The sequence below is a fragment of the Pseudophryne corroboree genome, chromosome 2 (genome assembly GCF_028390025.1).
Source record: "Pseudophryne corroboree isolate aPseCor3 chromosome 2, aPseCor3.hap2, whole genome shotgun sequence".
Taxonomy (NCBI): domain Eukaryota; kingdom Metazoa; phylum Chordata; class Amphibia; order Anura; family Myobatrachidae; genus Pseudophryne; species Pseudophryne corroboree.
Genome location: NC_086445.1, coordinates 376,005,392 through 376,022,951, shown reverse-complemented (window position 1 = coordinate 376,022,951; position 17,560 = coordinate 376,005,392). Strand labels below are relative to the sequence as shown.

Here is a 17,560-nt window from a genome sequence, read left to right as displayed (position 1 = left end):
TGACTTCCTCCGGAATGCCCTTTTCCTTCAGGATCCAGTGTTCAACCGCCATGCCGTCAAACGTAGCCGCGGTAAGTCTTGGAACAGACAGGACCCCTGCTGCAGCAGGTCCTGTCTGAGCGGCAGAGGCCAAGGGTCCTCTGAAAGCATCTCTTGAAGTTCCGGGTACCAAGCTCTTCTTGGCCAATCCGGAACCACGAGTATAGTTTTCACTCCTCGCCTTCGTATTATTCTCAGTACCTTGGGAATGAGAGGCAGAGGAGGAAACACATAAACCGACTGGTACACCCACGGTGTTACTAGAGCGTCCACAGCGATCGCCTGAGGGTCCCTTGACCTGGCGCAATATCTTTTTAGCTTTTTGTTGAGGCGGGACGCCATCATGTCCACCTGTGGTCTTTCCCACCGGTTTACCAGCATTTGGAAGACTTCTGGATGAAGTCCCCATTCTCCCGGGTGGAGGTCGTGCCTGCTGAGGAAGTCTGCTTCCCAGTTGTCCACTCCCGGAATGAACACTGCTGTCAGTGCTAACACATGATTTTCCGCCCATCGGAGAATCCTTGTGGCTTCTGCCATTGCCCTCCTGCTTCTTGTGCCGCCCTGTCTGTTTACATGGGCGACCGCCGTGATGTTGTCTGATTGGATCAGTACCGGCTGGTTCTGAAGCAGGGGCCTTGCTTGGCTTAGGGCATTGTAAATGGCCCTTAGCTCTAGAATATTTATGTGAAGCGAAATCTCCTGATTTGACCACAGTCCTTGGAAATTTCTTCCCTGTGTGACTGCGCCCCAGCCCCGAAGGCTGGCATCCGTGGTCACCAGGACCCAGTCCTGTATTCCGAATCTGCGGCCCTCTAGTAGATGAGCCCTCTGCAGCCACCACAGCAGCGACACCCTGGTCCTTGCCGACAGGGTTATCCACTGTTGCATCTGGAGATGGGACCCGGAACATTTGTCCAACAGGTCCCACTGGAAATTCCTTGCGTGGAACCTTCCGAATGGAATCGCTTCGTACGAAGCTACCATTTTTCCCAGGACTCGTGTGCATTAATGTACCGACACCTGTCCCGGTTTTAGGAGGTCTCTGACTAGAGATGACAACTCCTCGGCTTTTTCCACTGGAAGAAACACTTTTTTCTGGTCTGTGTCCAGAATCATTCCCAGGAACAGAAGACGTGTCGTCGGGACCAGCTGTGACTTTGGAATATTGAGAATCCAGCCGTGCTGTTGTAGCACTTCCCGAGAAAGTGCTACCCCCACTACCAACTGTTCCTTGGACCTCGCCTTTATCAGGAGATCGTCCAAGTACGGGATAATTAAAACTCCCTTCTCGCGAAGGAGTATCATCATTTCGGCCATTACCTTGGTAAAGACCCTCGGTGCCGTGGATAACCCGAACGGCAGCGTCTGGAACTGATAGTGACAGTCCTGTACCACAAATCTGAGGTACTCCTGGTGAGGAGGGTAAATGGGGACATGCAGGTACGCATCCTTGATGTCCAGGAAGACCATGTAATCCCCCTCGTCCAGGCTCGCAATAACCGCCCTGAGCGATTCCATCTTGAACTTGAACCTTTTGATATAAGTGTTCAAGGATTTTAAATTTAAGATGGGTCTCACCGAACCGTCCGGTTTCGGTACCACAAACATTGTGGAATAGTAACCTTTCCCTTGCTGAAGGAGGGGTACCTTGACAATCACTTGCTGTGAATACAGTTTTTGGATAGCCACCAACACTGCCTCCCTGGCAGAGGGAGTTGCTGGTAAGTCAGATTTTAGAAAACGGCGGGGGGGGGGGGGACGTCTCGAATTCCAGCCTGTACCCCTGAGATACTACTTGAAGGGCCCAGGGATCCACCTGTGAGAGAGCCCACTGTGTGCTGAAATTTCTGAGACGGGCCCCCACCGTACCCGGATCCGCCTGTGAAGCCCCAGCGTCATGCTGTGGACTTACCGGACGCGGGGGAGGACTTTTGCTCTTGGGAACTGGCTGTATGCTGCAGCTTTTTCCCTCTACCTTTGCCTCTCGGCAGAAAGGATGCGCCTCGCGCCCTCTTGTGTTTATGGGGCCGAAAGGACTGTACTTGATAATACGGTGCCTTCTTTTTCTGTGGGGTAGCCTGTGGCAAAAATGTCGATTTCCCAGCCGTAGCTGTGGAAACGAGGTCTGAAAGACCATCCCCAAACAGTTCCACCCCCTTATAAGGCAAAACTTCCATGTGCCTTTTTGAATCGGCATCACCTGACCACTGCCGAGTCCATAACCCCCTTCTGGCGGCAATGGACATTGCGCTTATTTTTGATGCCAGCCGGCAAATATCCCTCTGTGCATCACGCATGTATAAGACAGCGTCTTTTATATGCTCCACTGTCAGCAAAATAGTGTCCCTATCCAGGGTATCAATATTATCCGACAGGGAATCTGACCACGCAGCAGCAGCACTGCACATCCATGCTGATGCAATCGCTGGTCGCAATATAATGCCCGTGTGTGTATATATAGCTTTTAGGGTAGCCTCCTGCTTTCTATCAGCAGGATCCTTTAGGGCGGCCGTATCCGGAGACGGTAGTGCCACATGTTTTGATAAACGTGTAAGCGCTTTATCTACCCTAGGGGACGTTTCCCAACGTGACCTATCCTCTGGCGGGAAAGGGTACGCTGCCAATAACCGTTTAGAAATTATCAATTTCTTATCGGGGGAAGTCCAGGCTTCCTCACACACCTCATTTAATTCCTCAGATGCAGGAAATACTGGTAGTTTTTTCTCACTGAACATAATACCCTTTTTTGTGGTACCTGGGGTACTATCAGAAATGTGTAATACATTTTTCATTGCCTCAATCATGTAACGGGTGGACCTATCAGAGGGTACACTAGTCTCATCGTCGTCGACACTGGAGTCGGTATCCGTGTCGACATCTGTGTCTGCCATCTGAGGTAGCGGGCGTTTTAAAGCCCCTGATGACATTTGAGACGCTGGAACAGTCACAAGCTGAGTAGCCGGCTGCCCTATGTCGTCAAACCTTTTATGTAAGGAGCTGACAGTGTCACGTAATTCCTTCCATAAGTCCATCCACACAGGTGTCGACCCCACAGGGGGTGACAACACATTTACAGGCATTTGCTCTGCCTCCACATCATTTTCCTCATCATACATGTCGACACAGCAGTACAGACACACAGCACACACACAGGGAATGCTCTGACAGAGGACAGGACCCCACAAAGCCCTTTGGGGAGACAGAGGGAGAGTATGCCAGCACACACCAGAGCGCTATATACCACAGGGATATCACCTATTAAGAGTGTTTTCCCTTATAGCTGCATATATATATATATATATATATATTATACTGCGCCTAAATTTGTGCCCCCCCTCTCTTTTTTACCCTTTCTGTAGTGCAGGACTGCAGGGGAGAGCCAGGGAGCGATCCTTCCAGCGGAGCTGTGAGGGAAAATGGCGCCAGTGTGCTGAGGGAGATGGCTCCGCCCCTTTTTCGGCGGGCTCTCTCAGGCTTTTTGAGTTATTCTGGCAGGGGTAATTTACACCTATATAGCCTCTGGGGCTATATATGGTGTCAGTTTTGCCAGCCAAGGTGTTAATATTGCTGCTCAGGGCGCCCCCCCCCCCCCCCCAGCGCCCTGCACCCATCAGTGACCGAAGTGTGTGGTGTGCATGAGGAGCAATGGCGCACAGCTGCAGTGCTGTGCGCTACCTTGGAGAAGACAGAAGTCTTCAGCCGCCGATTTTCCGGACCTTCTAGCTTCTGGCTCTGTAAGGGGGACGGCGGCGCGGCTCCGGGAACGGACGACGAGGTCGGGTCCTGTGTGCGATCCCTCTGGAGCTAATGGTGTCCAGTAGCCTAAGAAGCCCAAGCTACCACCACTTAGGTAGGTTCGCTTCTTCTCCCCTTAGTCCCTCGCTGCAGTGAGCCTGTTGCCAGCAGGTCTCACTGTAAAATAAAAAACCTAAACTATACTTTCTTTCTAGGAGCTCAGGAGAGCCCCTAGTGTGCATCCAGCTCGGCCGGGCACAGAAATCTAACTGAGGCTTGGAGGAGGGTCATAGGGGGAGGAGCCAGTGCACACCAGATAGACCTAAATCTTTCTTTAGATGTGCCCAGTCTCTTGCGGAGCCGTCTATTCCCCATGGTCCTTACGGAGTCCCCAGCATCCACTAGGACGTCAGAGAAACCATATTCACATTTTGACAAAAAGGCTATCAGCCCCCCATCCGCCGCCCTTGGATGGGGGGGACAGCCTCGGGCTTCACCCCTGGCCCTTGGGTGGCTGGAGGGGGGGGGACCCCTTGATTTAAGGGGTTACCACTCCTCCAGGGTACCCCGGCCAGGGGTGACTAGTTGGGTATGTAATGCCAGGGCCGCAGGGACCAATATAAGTGTCCCCCGGCTGTGGCATTATGTATCTGGCTAGTGGAGCCCGGTGCTGGTTTCAGAAATACGGGGGACCCCTACGCTTTTTGTCCCCCGTATTTTTGGAACCAGGACCAGGCGCAGAGCCCGGTGCTGGTTGATTAAATATGGGGGAACCCCTGTCATTTTTTTCCCCATATTTTTTCAACCAGGACCGGCTCAAAGAGCCCGAGGCTGGTTTTGCTTAGGAGGGGGGACCCTATGCATTTTTTTTCAACAAATTTAACACTTTCCCACCCCTTCCCACTGATAAACATGCACGGATCTCATGGATCCGTGCATGCCTATCAGAACACGGTAAAAAAAAGCAGGTCTGTTTTATTTTAGCACTTTTTTACGATTTGTATTTTTTCACGGCAGTGTTTGGCTATTGCCGGCAGTGTTTGTGAATTACACTTTTTAGTAAATTACCGAGTTCTACCAAATTACAGGCGTATTTGACCGATGGTGTATTCATTCGTAATTTTTTTCTTTGAGTTCCAAAAAAATACGAATGCCCTCATCACTGCCGTGATTTGAGTTTAGTAAATTCCCGAGATGACACTTTGAAGAAAAAACACCATCTCGGTCAAAATCGGGAGCTTAGTAAATTTCCCTAATAGTTGGCTGTTAGTCAAAAGGGGAAGGGGCATTCAGAGAATAACCATGGGCTCCATATTTTGTCAAATGATTTGGAAGAATGATTAATGATGCTAGTAATCAGGGGTTAAAGTGGGGGGGAACGAGGTGGAACAGAGTTCCACCACCTGTAATGGTAGGAGGAACTAGTTCCACCACCTCCATTGCCCTAAACAGTAATTCCAACAGTAAAACCTGCTCCATCACCTTCATCAATAGATGATGCAGGCGGTGCTAGTGTTACTGATAGGCTGCAGCCACCTCCACCTTTCTCAGGTCCTGGGGGCTCCATGGTCTTCTTCCATTTACAGCATACCCCTCCTGGCACTCACACATGCTGTGTCTGTTGGACAGCATTTACCCCTCATCAGGTCCAAGTGGTATCATTTTCCAGCACGGTGTATGTGATGTCATGCCATCACAGCTGCTGAAGTGAAGAGGAGCCATGAAGAGGAGCAGGCTCTGTGCATCTTGAAGACAATATGAGAGGGTCCTGGAGGGAAAAGAGAGGTGGGGAAGCTGCTGGAGGGACACAGGCAGTGAGCTGCTGGAGGGACAGAGAGGCAGAGCTGTGTATAATGGGCACTACTGTGGGCAACATGTATATAAGCAGCACTACTGTGGTCATTATGTGTAAGGGGCACTACTACTGTGGGCATTATGTGTAAGGGACACTACAACTGTGGGTATTATGTGTAAAGGGCACTACTACTGTGGGAATTATGTATAAGGGGCACTACTTTGTGGCATAACATGTATAGAGGGTACCATTGTGTAGTGCAATATAAGTAAAGGGCACTACTAAGTGACGTAACCTCAATCAGGGGCACTACATGCGGTGCAATGTGAATATGATTGTGCCACTGTGTGATGTAATTTAAATTGGGGGAATTGAGGGTACTAATATGTGACCATGCTGCTTCTTTGTGAGATCTATAGGCACTAAGGGGAAGGGGGGGAGAGAGGTGGCTGGCTAAATGAGTTCCACCACCTCTTCAGGACCACTTTAAGCCCTGTTAGTAATATACTCCATGCGATACTAGATACAGGATAAAATAGACTGCATAGATGTGGGTTGCTTCCAATCCACCGCTAACTGGCACGTCTACATGGCGCATCAATTTGTTTTGGTGCCTAGTCAATGTAGGGAGACCTAAAAGGAAAAAATATACTTCGGGTCGTATGGAATAGGAATATTAAGTAAACGTGTTATAAAACTAATGACTTCCTTCCAAAGATCTAGGACAGGACCACTATATGTGCAGAAAGAAGCCGTGAGTATTGCATCCTCTCCAGCAGCTATCCAATGTGCCAGGACACATTCTGCTCAATCGAGGGGGCACATAATACCATCTAATCAACAACTTATATGTAGTCTCCTTGATTTTAACACAACTTTAACTGGATACAGCATTATCCAAACCCTCGGACCATTCTTCATCATCTATAGCAGAACCCAAACCCACCTCCCAAGCCTCTCATGAGGATCACGTTGGGAAGAACTCAACATGCAATTTATACAATAGGGAGATTAAACCTCTGGTTGAGAAACATCTCAGCCATAAAGTCTCAAAGGTGGAAAGGGGTCTACCAGTGAGGAGGTGTTTCACTGTAGAATGAAAGTGTCTAAGTTGTAAAAATCGGTTAAAAGTTCTCGAAATAAGATGTATATGTTTGAATCTGGGAGAATTGGGGGGAAGCCTGTATCTCTAATAATATTATTTAAACAGAGAAAGTCTCTTTCTTTCCAAGGAGAAAATAAGATCTTTTTCTTACCTGGAGGAAAGGCAGGGTTGTGAAAGATCGGAATATATAATGGGAGAAGGTCCAGGGATCAAACCAAATTTCCTATCAACGTAATCCCAAACTGACAATAAGCGGGAAACTATCAGGTGCTTATTCGCCCAAAGTGCGAAGTGTGGAATCGTAAAAATGTAAAGACATTTGGGGGACTAAATATAGGAATGGTCTGGAATAGGTAGAGGAGCCGAGGGAGCACATTCATCTTTGCCGAATTCATTCTACCGATTTATGAAATGAAATGGCTAGACTAACAATTAAAGTCCAACTTAATTTGATCCAAAATATGGGGTAAATTAGCCTGTAATAGCTGGTGGTGATGGTGCATTAGGGAAATGCCTAATTATGAGATTGTTTGTTTGTGCCAATTAAACGAGAAAGAGACCTCCAAGGAGAGGTTAGTTGGCCCAGTAACATAAGTCGAGCACTTCCGTTCCGTTCTAGTATTAATTTTATAACCCGAAAAATTAGATTAGTCAGTCTTGGAGAGGAGAGGCAGCAAGGATTAAGCCGGACTCCCTAGGGATAGTAAAACATTACATATAACACAAAGTTATGCTCAGAAGGACCAGTCTTCACACCAGCAATGTCTGTATGGCTTCTAAACCTCGCTGCTAGGGGTTCCATGACTAGGACAAAGATCAGAGGGAAAAAAGTGGGCATCCTTGCCTGGTACCATTGTCAGTTCCGAAAGAGGTGAGATTGACAGAAGCAATAGCTGTAGGGGATGGATATAATGCTGCGATACCATCTAAAAACTTACCAGAAAACCCCATCTTCTGGAGTACCACAAAAGCAAAGGACCAAGAAATACAGTCAAATGCTTTCTCAGCATCCAGCGCCAGAATCAATGAGAGGTAGGATAATGGTATTTAAAGAGTGAGCTGTATCAAAAACTCTCTCTTGTGAGAGTAGAGGGTCACAGAGCAACACATTTGTTTCTTTAAAAAACTTATAATAATAATTATGTAATAAATAAAAGGTTAGTGTAGAGTGGTAGATAGTATAGAACCTGGTAACAAGCTATCTTTATGAAGGTTCTACTGGCAAAAATAAATAAAATAATGAAATAAGGAAAAAAAAAAAAGATTTCTATACTTACATTAAATCTTTCTCACTGCATTTACTGAGGACACTGGACCATAGGGACAGAAAATTGACACTTTAAGTGTCTTCAAACTGTTTAAACTCTTCCCTCTTCCAGCAGGGGATGCTGATATTTTCCTAACCAAACCCCACAGGACAGAACTAGAGACAAAAACACTAAGACAGAGGAACCAGGGCATATTTGTGTGGGCAATCAGTGTCCAACAATGCTTCCAGAGAAAATGATTTAAAAATAAAAATTCTGCTTACTCATTTATCCTCTTGGGGGATACTAGAATACGGAAAAGTACCAAAGATGCATGGTACAAGTAAGCACTCCAGTAGTAGTAAAAGAGGAAGGAATTAAAAAAAAAAAAAAAACACCAGCTACAAAGGCAGGGCATACAGCAAGCACACAGGGGATATAGAAAGGGTGGATCTTAAACAGTTTGAAGATTATTTTAAATGGAAAAGTCCTACGACTTTATATCTCCATGGTCCAGTGTTCTCTAAGTAAATGAATAAGACACAGAGGGTAATTCAGAGTTGATCGCAGCAGCAAATTTGTTAGCAGTTGAGCAAAACCATGTGCACTGCAGGTGAGGCAGATATAACGTGCAGATAGATTTAGATTTGGGTGGGTTATATTGTTTCTGTGCAGAGTAAATCTAGGCTACTTTATTTTTACACTGCAATTTAGATTTCAGTTTGAACACACCCCACCCAAATCTAACTTTCTCTGCACATGTTATATCTGCCCCACCTGCAGTGCACATGGTTTTGCCCAACTGCTAAAAAAATTTCTGCTGCGATCAACTCTGAATTAGGCCCAAAATTATGACCATTTGCTTTAAAGATATAAAAAATTGTTTTGTTCAAACTCGCAGGTAAAACATGAACAGTTAAAGCATTGGTTCACAAACTGGGCGACTCCTGGGGTGCCATAGATTGGTGGCCAAGGACCAAACCAAATTATTTAGGGTCAATGCAATAGGCAAAACTTGTGCTGGTGGCTGCCAATCGTAAAATATGTGACAAAGAGAAGCACAATCCATCACCATAAAACTAACCGTTAAGGTGTACACACACGGTGAGATTTTGACTAAGTGATTTCCCTTGAACTCCACAGAGCCCAGAACCACCAATTTGGGCTATATTTACTTGCGATTTTGACTAAACTAGAATTAGATTGTACACAATATACAGTAATCAAAATTGCCTTGTCTGCAGAGTCTATTTATTCTTGCGATACCGACCCTGAGGGAACGCGCTTCGGTATCACAAGCTGTATTCACACGGTGCAATATGTGCTAACTTTTGTTACGATTTTGACTATATAGTCAAAATCGTAAGCACACATTACACCGTGTGTATGCACCTTCAGAAAGACGGGTAAGCACAATTTACCTAATATTAGATTTTTTTTTGTTGAATTTCAAAAATAGACTTTTGGCCTAGGGGTGTCATGAAAAAACTGCCGATACGAAGGTGTCATAATTCAAAAAAGTTTGGGAACCACCGAGTTAAGGGATTAGTTTTGGTTTAGCAATTGTAAAAAGAAATATAACCAGGCGCTAGTAAATCATCACCATGTCCTGGTGATCAAATATTAGTATTAAAAAATAAAAATAATTTTATATTTATGCTGCAGGAGAGAGCTTGACTTGGGGTAGCACAAGTCAAAAAGAACCGGCACTTGGAAATCCCAAGTACCAATAACCAGAGAACACTTAACAAATCCCCTCTTGCGCTATAAATGATATGGTATGGCTAAGAGTTCAATAAATCAAACTTATTATTCCATATATTTTAATACATAAAATATATATATATATATATATATATATATATTTCACAGATAAACAACTTGACCGGTCAATAAAATCACTAACACTGTATATTCATATATAATATTATAAACTTCCTAAGGAGGTGGATCTAGGCATACTCTGTGCACAGAAAAATATAATGTTATAATGGTAAAGATAAAACTCAGTCCGTATATTGAATTCAAAAAATCAAATACCAGCTATAATTTGAACCCATGTAACAAATAGTATCCTTGAGAGTTACTTTGTATTGAGGAACTCCAATACAAAGTAACTCTCAAGGATACTATTTGTTACATGGGTTCAAATTATAGCTGGTATTTGATTTTTTGAATTCAATATACGGATTGAGTTTTATCTTTACCATTATAACATTATATTTTTCTGTGCACAGAGTATGCCTAGATCCACCTCCTTAGGAAGTTTATAATATTATATATGAATATACAGTGTTAGTGATTTTATTGACCGGTCAAGTTGTTTATCGGTGAAATATATATATATATATATATATATATATATATATATTTTTTTTTTTTTTTTTATGTATTAAAATATATAAAATATATGGAATAATAAGTTTGATTTATTGAACTCTTAGCCATACCATATCATTTATAGCGCAAGAGGGGATTTGTTAAGTGTTCTTTGGTCTAGCAATTGCAATAATAAAATACATTTTCCAGGACTTACAGTAGGTTACACTATCATCTACAATTTATTAGGTTTTGTACTAAAAAAATTTAAAAATTAGGATTTGTCCTAAAACATGCTGTTCACATGACTTGTAGATCTTAGGCCTTATCGGTCTCTATTTTAGCATAGGTATTGTACTTATTTCTGATGTGGATTGTTATATTTTCTGGACCTCAATAAAATATATATTGGGGGAAAAAAATACACTTACTAGAGTCTGTTTCTTCAGCTGGGGGGCTTCGCCATCAAACACGAATATGGGACGTATCTTAAAAAATAACAGCTTGCAGAGGCGATGGAATAAGGTCAGCAGGTGAGCATTTTGAATAGCATTACCATGACGATCTCTTGCCCCCTTCACTGCTTGATTCAACCAAATACTGATATCTTAAAAAAATGTAAAGGGAAATAACATTTTTGCACATGACTAACATTGGATAATCCGGAATAGAACAACAGGTAAGTTTACTTCCTATCAACCCAATTAAAATACACTAAAAACATCATTATTTATTTAAACAAAGTGCCATGTTGTTTTTTTAGGCATGTACACCTTTGTTAAGCAATTGGGATATCTAATGTTGATTTAACATAGCATTTTTAATTCTGTTCCAAAAGCTTGCATTTTTGCTATAACTTGAAATGTAAGGCAAATAAATAGGATTTTAATACCTACCGGTAAATCCTTTTCTCCTAGTCCGTAGAGGATGCTGGGGACTCCAAAAGGACCACGGGGTATAGACGGGATCCGCAGGAGACATGGGCACACTAAAAAGACTTTGACTGGATGTGAACTGGCTCCTCCCTCTATGCCCCTCCTCCAGACCTCAGTTATAGGAACTGTGCCCAGGGGAGACGGACATTTCGAAGAAAGGATTTATGTTAAACTAAGGGCGAGAGACATACCAGCTCACACCACAAACACACCGTACAACTGGATCAGCAGGAAAACAAGATAACAGTATGAACTAACAGCAGCAACAAGCTGAATATAACAGATACACAAACCTCGTGTAACCGAACATAACCAGTATCAATGAAACTGCAAGGAACAGTCCGCACTGGGATGGGCGCCCAGCATCCTCTACGGACTAGGAGAAAAGGATTTACCGGTAGGTATTAAAATCCTATTTTCTCTTACGTCCTAGAGGATGCTGGGGACTCCAAAAGGACCATGGGGTCTATACCAAAGCTCCAGACGGGCGGGAGAGTGCGGACCACTCTGCAGCACCGATTGAGCAAACATGAGGTCCTCCTCAGCCAGGGTATCAAACTTATAGAACTTAGCAAAAGTGTTTGAACCCGACCAGGTAGCTGCTCGACAAAGTTGAAGTGCCGAGACCCCTTGGACAGCCGCCCAAGAAGAGCCCACCTTCCTGGTAGAATGGGCCTTTACTGACTTCGGCATCGGCAGCCCAGCCGAAGAATGAGCGTGCTGAATCGTATTACAAATCCAGCGTGCAATAGTCTGCTTGGAAGCAGGATTACCAATCTTGTTGGAAGCATACAGGACAAACAGAGCCTCTGTTTTCCTAGTAAGAGCCGTTCTGGCAACATAAATTTTCAAAGCTCTTATGGCATCAAGAGATTTTGGGACTGCCACAGCATCCGTAGCCACAGGTACCACAATAGGTTGATTTATGTGAAACGAAGAAACCACCTTCGGCAGAAATTGTTGACGAGTCCTCAATTCCACTCTATCCACATGAAAAATCAAATATGGGCTCTTGTGAGACAAAGCCGCCAATTCGGACACTCGTCTGGCAGACACCAAAGCCAAAAGCATGACCACTTTCTAAGTGAGAAACTTTAACTCAACCTTACGCAAAGGTTCAAACCAGTGAGACATAAGAAACTGCAACACCACTTCAAGATCCCACAGTGCCACGGGTGGCACAAATGGAGGATGGATATGCAGCACTCCCTTCACGAAAGTCTGAACCTCAGGAAGGACGGCCAATTCCTTTTGAAAGAAAATAGATAAAGCCGAAATCTGTACTTTGATGGAACCCAATTTCAGACCTGCATCCACGCCTGCCTGCAAAAAGTGGAGGAAACGACCCAAGTGAAACTCCTCCGCAGGAGCTGCTTTGGTTTCACACCACGACACATACTTTCTCCAAATACGGTGATAATGTTTTGCCGTGACCTCCTTCCTAGCCTTAAGGAGAGTGAGGATGACCTCCCCGGGAATACCCTTCCGAGCTAGGATTTGGCGTTCAACTTCCACGGCGTCAAACGCAGCCGCGGTAAGTCCAGAAACACGCAGGGCCCCTGCAGTAACAGGTCCTCTCTTTGAAGAAGCGCCCAGGGATCTTCTACTAGTAATTCCTGAAGATCCGGATACCAGGTACTCCGTGGCCAATCTGGAATGACGAGTATTGCCTGAACCCTTGTTCGTCTTATGATCCTCAATACCTTTGGAATGAAAGGAAGCGGAGGGAACACATACACCGACTGAAACACCCACGGAGTTACCAGGGCGTCCACTGCAATGGCTTGGGGGTCCATTGACCTGGAACAATACCTCGGAAGCTTCTTGTTGAGGCGAGACGCCATCATGTCTATCTGAGGAATTCCCCAACGCCTTGTCACATCTGCAAATACCTCTTGATTAAGAGCCCACTCTCCTGGATGGAGATCGTGTCTGCTGAGGAAGTCTGCTTCCCAATTGTCCACGCCCGGAAGGAAGACTGCTGACAGAGCGCTCACGTGCTGTTCCGCCTAGCGGAGAATTCTTGTGGCCTCCGCCATTGCCGCCCTGCTCCTTGTTCCGCCTTGGCAGTTTACGTACGCCACCGCTGTTATGTTGTCCGACTGGATCAGGACAGGGAGACCCTGAAGAAGGTTCTTCGCTTGCAGGAGGCCGTTGTAAATGGCTCTTAACTCGAGAACATTTATGTGGAGACAAGACTCCTGGCTTGACCATTTCCCCTGGAAACTTCTTCCTTGCGTGACTGCGCCCCAGCCTCGGAGACTTGCATCTGTGGTCAGCAGGACCCAGTCCTGGATTCCGAATCGGCGTCCCTCTAGAAGGTGAGAACCTTGCAGCCACCACAGGAGAGAAATCCTGGCCCTGGAAGATAATAAGATTTTACTCACCGGTAAATCTATTTCTCGTAGTCCGTAGTGGATGCTGGGGACTCCGTAAGGACCATGGGGAATAGCGGCTCCGCAGGAGACTGGGCACAGCTAAGAAAGATTTAGGACTACCTGGTGTGCACTGGCTCCTCCCACTATGACCCTCCTCCAGACCTCAGTTAGGATACTGTGCCCGGAAGAGCTGACACAATAAGGAAGGATTTTGAATCCCGGGTAAGACTCATACCAGCCACACCAATCACACCGTATAACTCGTGATATGATACCCAGTTAACAGTATGAACATAACAGAGCCTCTCAACAGATGGCTCAACAATAACCCTTTTAGTTAACGATAACTATATACAAGTATTGCAGACAGTCCGCACTTGGGACGGGCGCCCAGCATCCACTACGGACTACGAGAAATAGATTTACCGGTGAGTAAAATCTTATTTTCTCTGACGTCCTAGTGGATGCTGGGGACTCCAAAAGGACCATGGGGATTATACCAAAGCTCCCAAACGGGCGGGAGAGTGCGGATGACTCTGCAGCACCGAATGAGAGAACTCAAGGTCCTCCTCAGCCAGGGTATCAAATTTGTAGAATTTTGCAAACGTGTTTGCCCCTGACCAAGTAGCAGCTCGGCAAAGTTGTAAAGCCGAGACCCCTCGGGCAGCCGCCCAAGAAGAGCCCACTTTCCTCGTGGAATGGGCTTTTACAGATTTAGGGTGCGGCAGTCCAGCCGCAGAATGTGCAAGTTGAATCGTGCTACAGATCCAGCAAGCAATCGTCTGCTTAGAAGCAGGAGCACCCAGCTTGTTGGGTGCATACAGGATAAATAGCGAGTCAGTCTTCCTGACTCCAGCTGTCCTGGAAACATATACTTTTCAGGGCCCTGACTACGTCCAGTAACTTGGAATCCTCCAAGTCCCAAGTAGCCGCAGGCACCACAATAGGTTGGTTCACATGAAAAACTGATACCACCTTAGGAAGGAATTGGGAACGAGTCCTCAATTTCACCTTTCCCATATAAAATACAGATAAGGGCTTTTGTCAATTCTGATACACGCCTGGCCGACGCCAAGGCCCACAGAATGACCACTTTCCACGTGAGGTATTATAGCTCCACGGATTTAAGTGGCTCAACCCAATGCGACTTCAGGAAATCCAACACCACGTTGAGATCCCACGGTGCCACTGGAGGCACAAACGGGGGCTGACTATGCAGCCCTCCCTTAACAAAAGTCTGAACTTCAGGCAGTGAAGCCAGTTCCATTTTGGAAGAAAATCGATAGAGCCGAAATCTGGACCTTAATGGAACCCAATTGTAGGCCCATAGTCACCTCTGACTGTAGGAAGTGCAGAAATCGACCTAGCTGAAATTTCTCCTTTGGGGCCTTCCTGGCCTCACAGTACACAACATATTTCCGCCATATGCGGTGATAATGGTTAGCGTTCACTTCTTTCCTAGCTTTAAATAGCGTAGGGATAACTTCCTCCGGAATTCCCTTTTCCTTCAGGATCCGGCGTTCAACCGCCATGCCGTCCAACGCAGCCGCGGTACGTCTTGGAACAGACAGGCCCCCTGCTGCAGCAGGTCCTGTCTGAGCGGCAGAGGCCATGGGTCCTCTGAGATCATTTCTTGGAGTTCTGGTTACCAAGCTCTTCTTGGCCCACCCGGAACAATGAGTATAGTTCTTACTCCTCTCCTTCTTATTATTCTCATTACCCTGGGTAAGAGAGGCAGAGAAGGGAACACATACACCGACTGGTACACCCACGGTGTTACCAGAGCGTCCACAGCTATCGCCTGAGGGTCCTTGACCTGGCGCAATATCTTTGTAACTTTTAGTTGAGGCGGGACGCCATCATGTCCACCTGTGGCCTTTCCCAACGGTGTACAATCATTTGGAAGACTTCTGGATGAAGTCCCCACTCTCCCGGGTGGAGGTCGTGTCTTCTGAGAAAGTCTGCTTCTCAGTTGTCCACTCCGGGAATGAACACTGCTGACAGTGCTAACACATGATTTTCCGCCCATCGGAGAATCCTTGTGGCTTCTGCCATCGCCATCCTGCTTCTTGTGCCGCCCTGTCGTTTACATGAGCGACCGCCGTGATGTTGTCTGACTGGATCAGCACCGGCCGGTGTTGAAGCAGGGGGCTAGCCTGACTTAGGGCATTGTAAATGGCCCTTAGTTCCAGAATATTTATGTGTAGGGAAGTCTCCTGACTTTTCCATAGCCTTGGAAGTTTCTTCCCTGTGTGACTGCCCCCCAGCCTCGAAGGCTGGCATCCGTGGTCACCAGGACCCAGTCCTGTATTCCGAATCTGCGGCCCCCTAGAAGATGAGCACTCTGCAGCCACCACAACAGCGACACCCTGGCCCTTGGAGACAGGGTTATCCGCCGATGCATCTGAAGATGCGACCCGGACCACATGTCCAACAGATCCCACTGGAAAATCCTTGTATGGGACCTGGCGAATGGAATTTCTTCGTAAGAACCTACCATCCTTCCCAGGGCTCGCATGCATTGATGCACCGACACCTGTATACGTATTAGGAAGTCTCTGTCTAGAGACGACAACTCCTTGGACTTCTCCTCCGGGAGAAACCCTTTTTATCCTGTTCTGTGTCCAGAACCATACTCAGGAACAGTAGACGCGTTGTAGGAACCAGCTGCGACTTTGGAATATTCAGAATCCAGCCGTGCTGTTGTAGCACTTCCCGAGATAGTGCTACTCCGCCGAACAACTGCTCCCTGGACCTCGCCTTTATAAGGAGATCGTCCAAGTACGGGATAATTATTTCGGCCATTACCTTGGTAAATACCTCGGTGCCGGGGACAGACCAACGGCAACGTCTGGAATTGGTAATGACAATCCTGTACCACAATTTTGAGGTACTCCTGGTGAAGAGGGTAAATAGGGACATGCAGGTAAGCATCCTTGATGTCCAGTGATACCATGAAATTCTCCAGGCTTGCAATAATCGCCCTGAGCGATTCCATTTCGAACTTGAACCTTCGTATATAAGTGTTCAAGGATTTCAATTTTAGAATGGGTCTCACCGAACCGTCTGGTTTCGGTACCACAACATTTTGGAATAGTAACCCCGGCCTTGTTGAAGGAGGCGTACCTTGATTTCACCTGCTGGAAGTGCAGCTTGTGAATTGCCGCCAGTACTACCTTTTTCCGAGGGCAGCAGGCAAGGCTGAGGTGAGGTAACGGCGAGGGGGAGTCGCCTCGAACTCCAGCCTGTATCCCTGTGATACTATTTGCAGAACCTAGGGATCCACCTGTGGGCAAACCCACTGGTCCCTGAAGTTTCCGAGACGCGCCCCTACCGCACCTGTCTCCACCTGTGGAGCCCCAACGTCAAGCGGTGGACTCAGAGGAAGCGGGGGAAGATTTTTGATCCTGGGAACTGGCTGCTGGTGCAGCTTTTTCCTTCTTCCCTTGTCTCTGTGCAGAAAGGAAGCGCCTTTGACCCGCTTGCTTTTCTGAAGCCGAAAGGACTGTACCTGAAAATACGGTGCTTTCTTAGGCTGTGAGGAAACCTGAGGTAAAAAAAAATTCTTCCCAGCTGTTGCTGTGGATACGAGGTCCCAGAGACCATCCCCAAACAATTCCTCACCCTTATAAGGCAGAATCTCCATGTGCCTTTTATAGGCAGCATCACCTGTCCACTGCCGGGTTTCTAATACCCTCCTGGCAGAATGGACATTGCATTAATTCTGGATGCCAGCCGGCAAATATCCCTCTGTGCATCCTTTATATATAAGACGGCGTCTTTAATATGCTCTATGTTAGCAAACTATTATCCCTGTCTTAGAGTTTTAATATTATCTGACAGGGTATCAGACCACGCTGCAGCAGCACTATTTATGCTGAGGCAATTGCAGGTCTCAGTATATAACCTGAGTGTGTATATACAGACTTCAGGATAGCCTCCTGCTTTTTATCAGCAGGCTCCTTCAAGGTGGCCGTATCCTAAGACGGCAGTGCCACCTTTTTTGA

At 46.3% G+C, this 17,560-nt stretch overlaps 1 protein-coding gene across 1 annotated transcript in view; it reads right to left on the bottom strand.

The window, feature by feature from the left end:
• ERCC5 (ERCC excision repair 5, endonuclease) overlaps positions 1–17,560 on the bottom strand; it is a 188,708-nt gene that overhangs the window by 125,708 nt on the left and 45,440 nt on the right. The window contains exon 2 of the mRNA XM_063950764.1: positions 10,672–10,847. Coding sequence (XP_063806834.1) covers positions 10,672–10,847 — 176 coding nt within the window. The remainder of the gene's footprint in view (positions 1–10,671; positions 10,848–17,560) is intronic.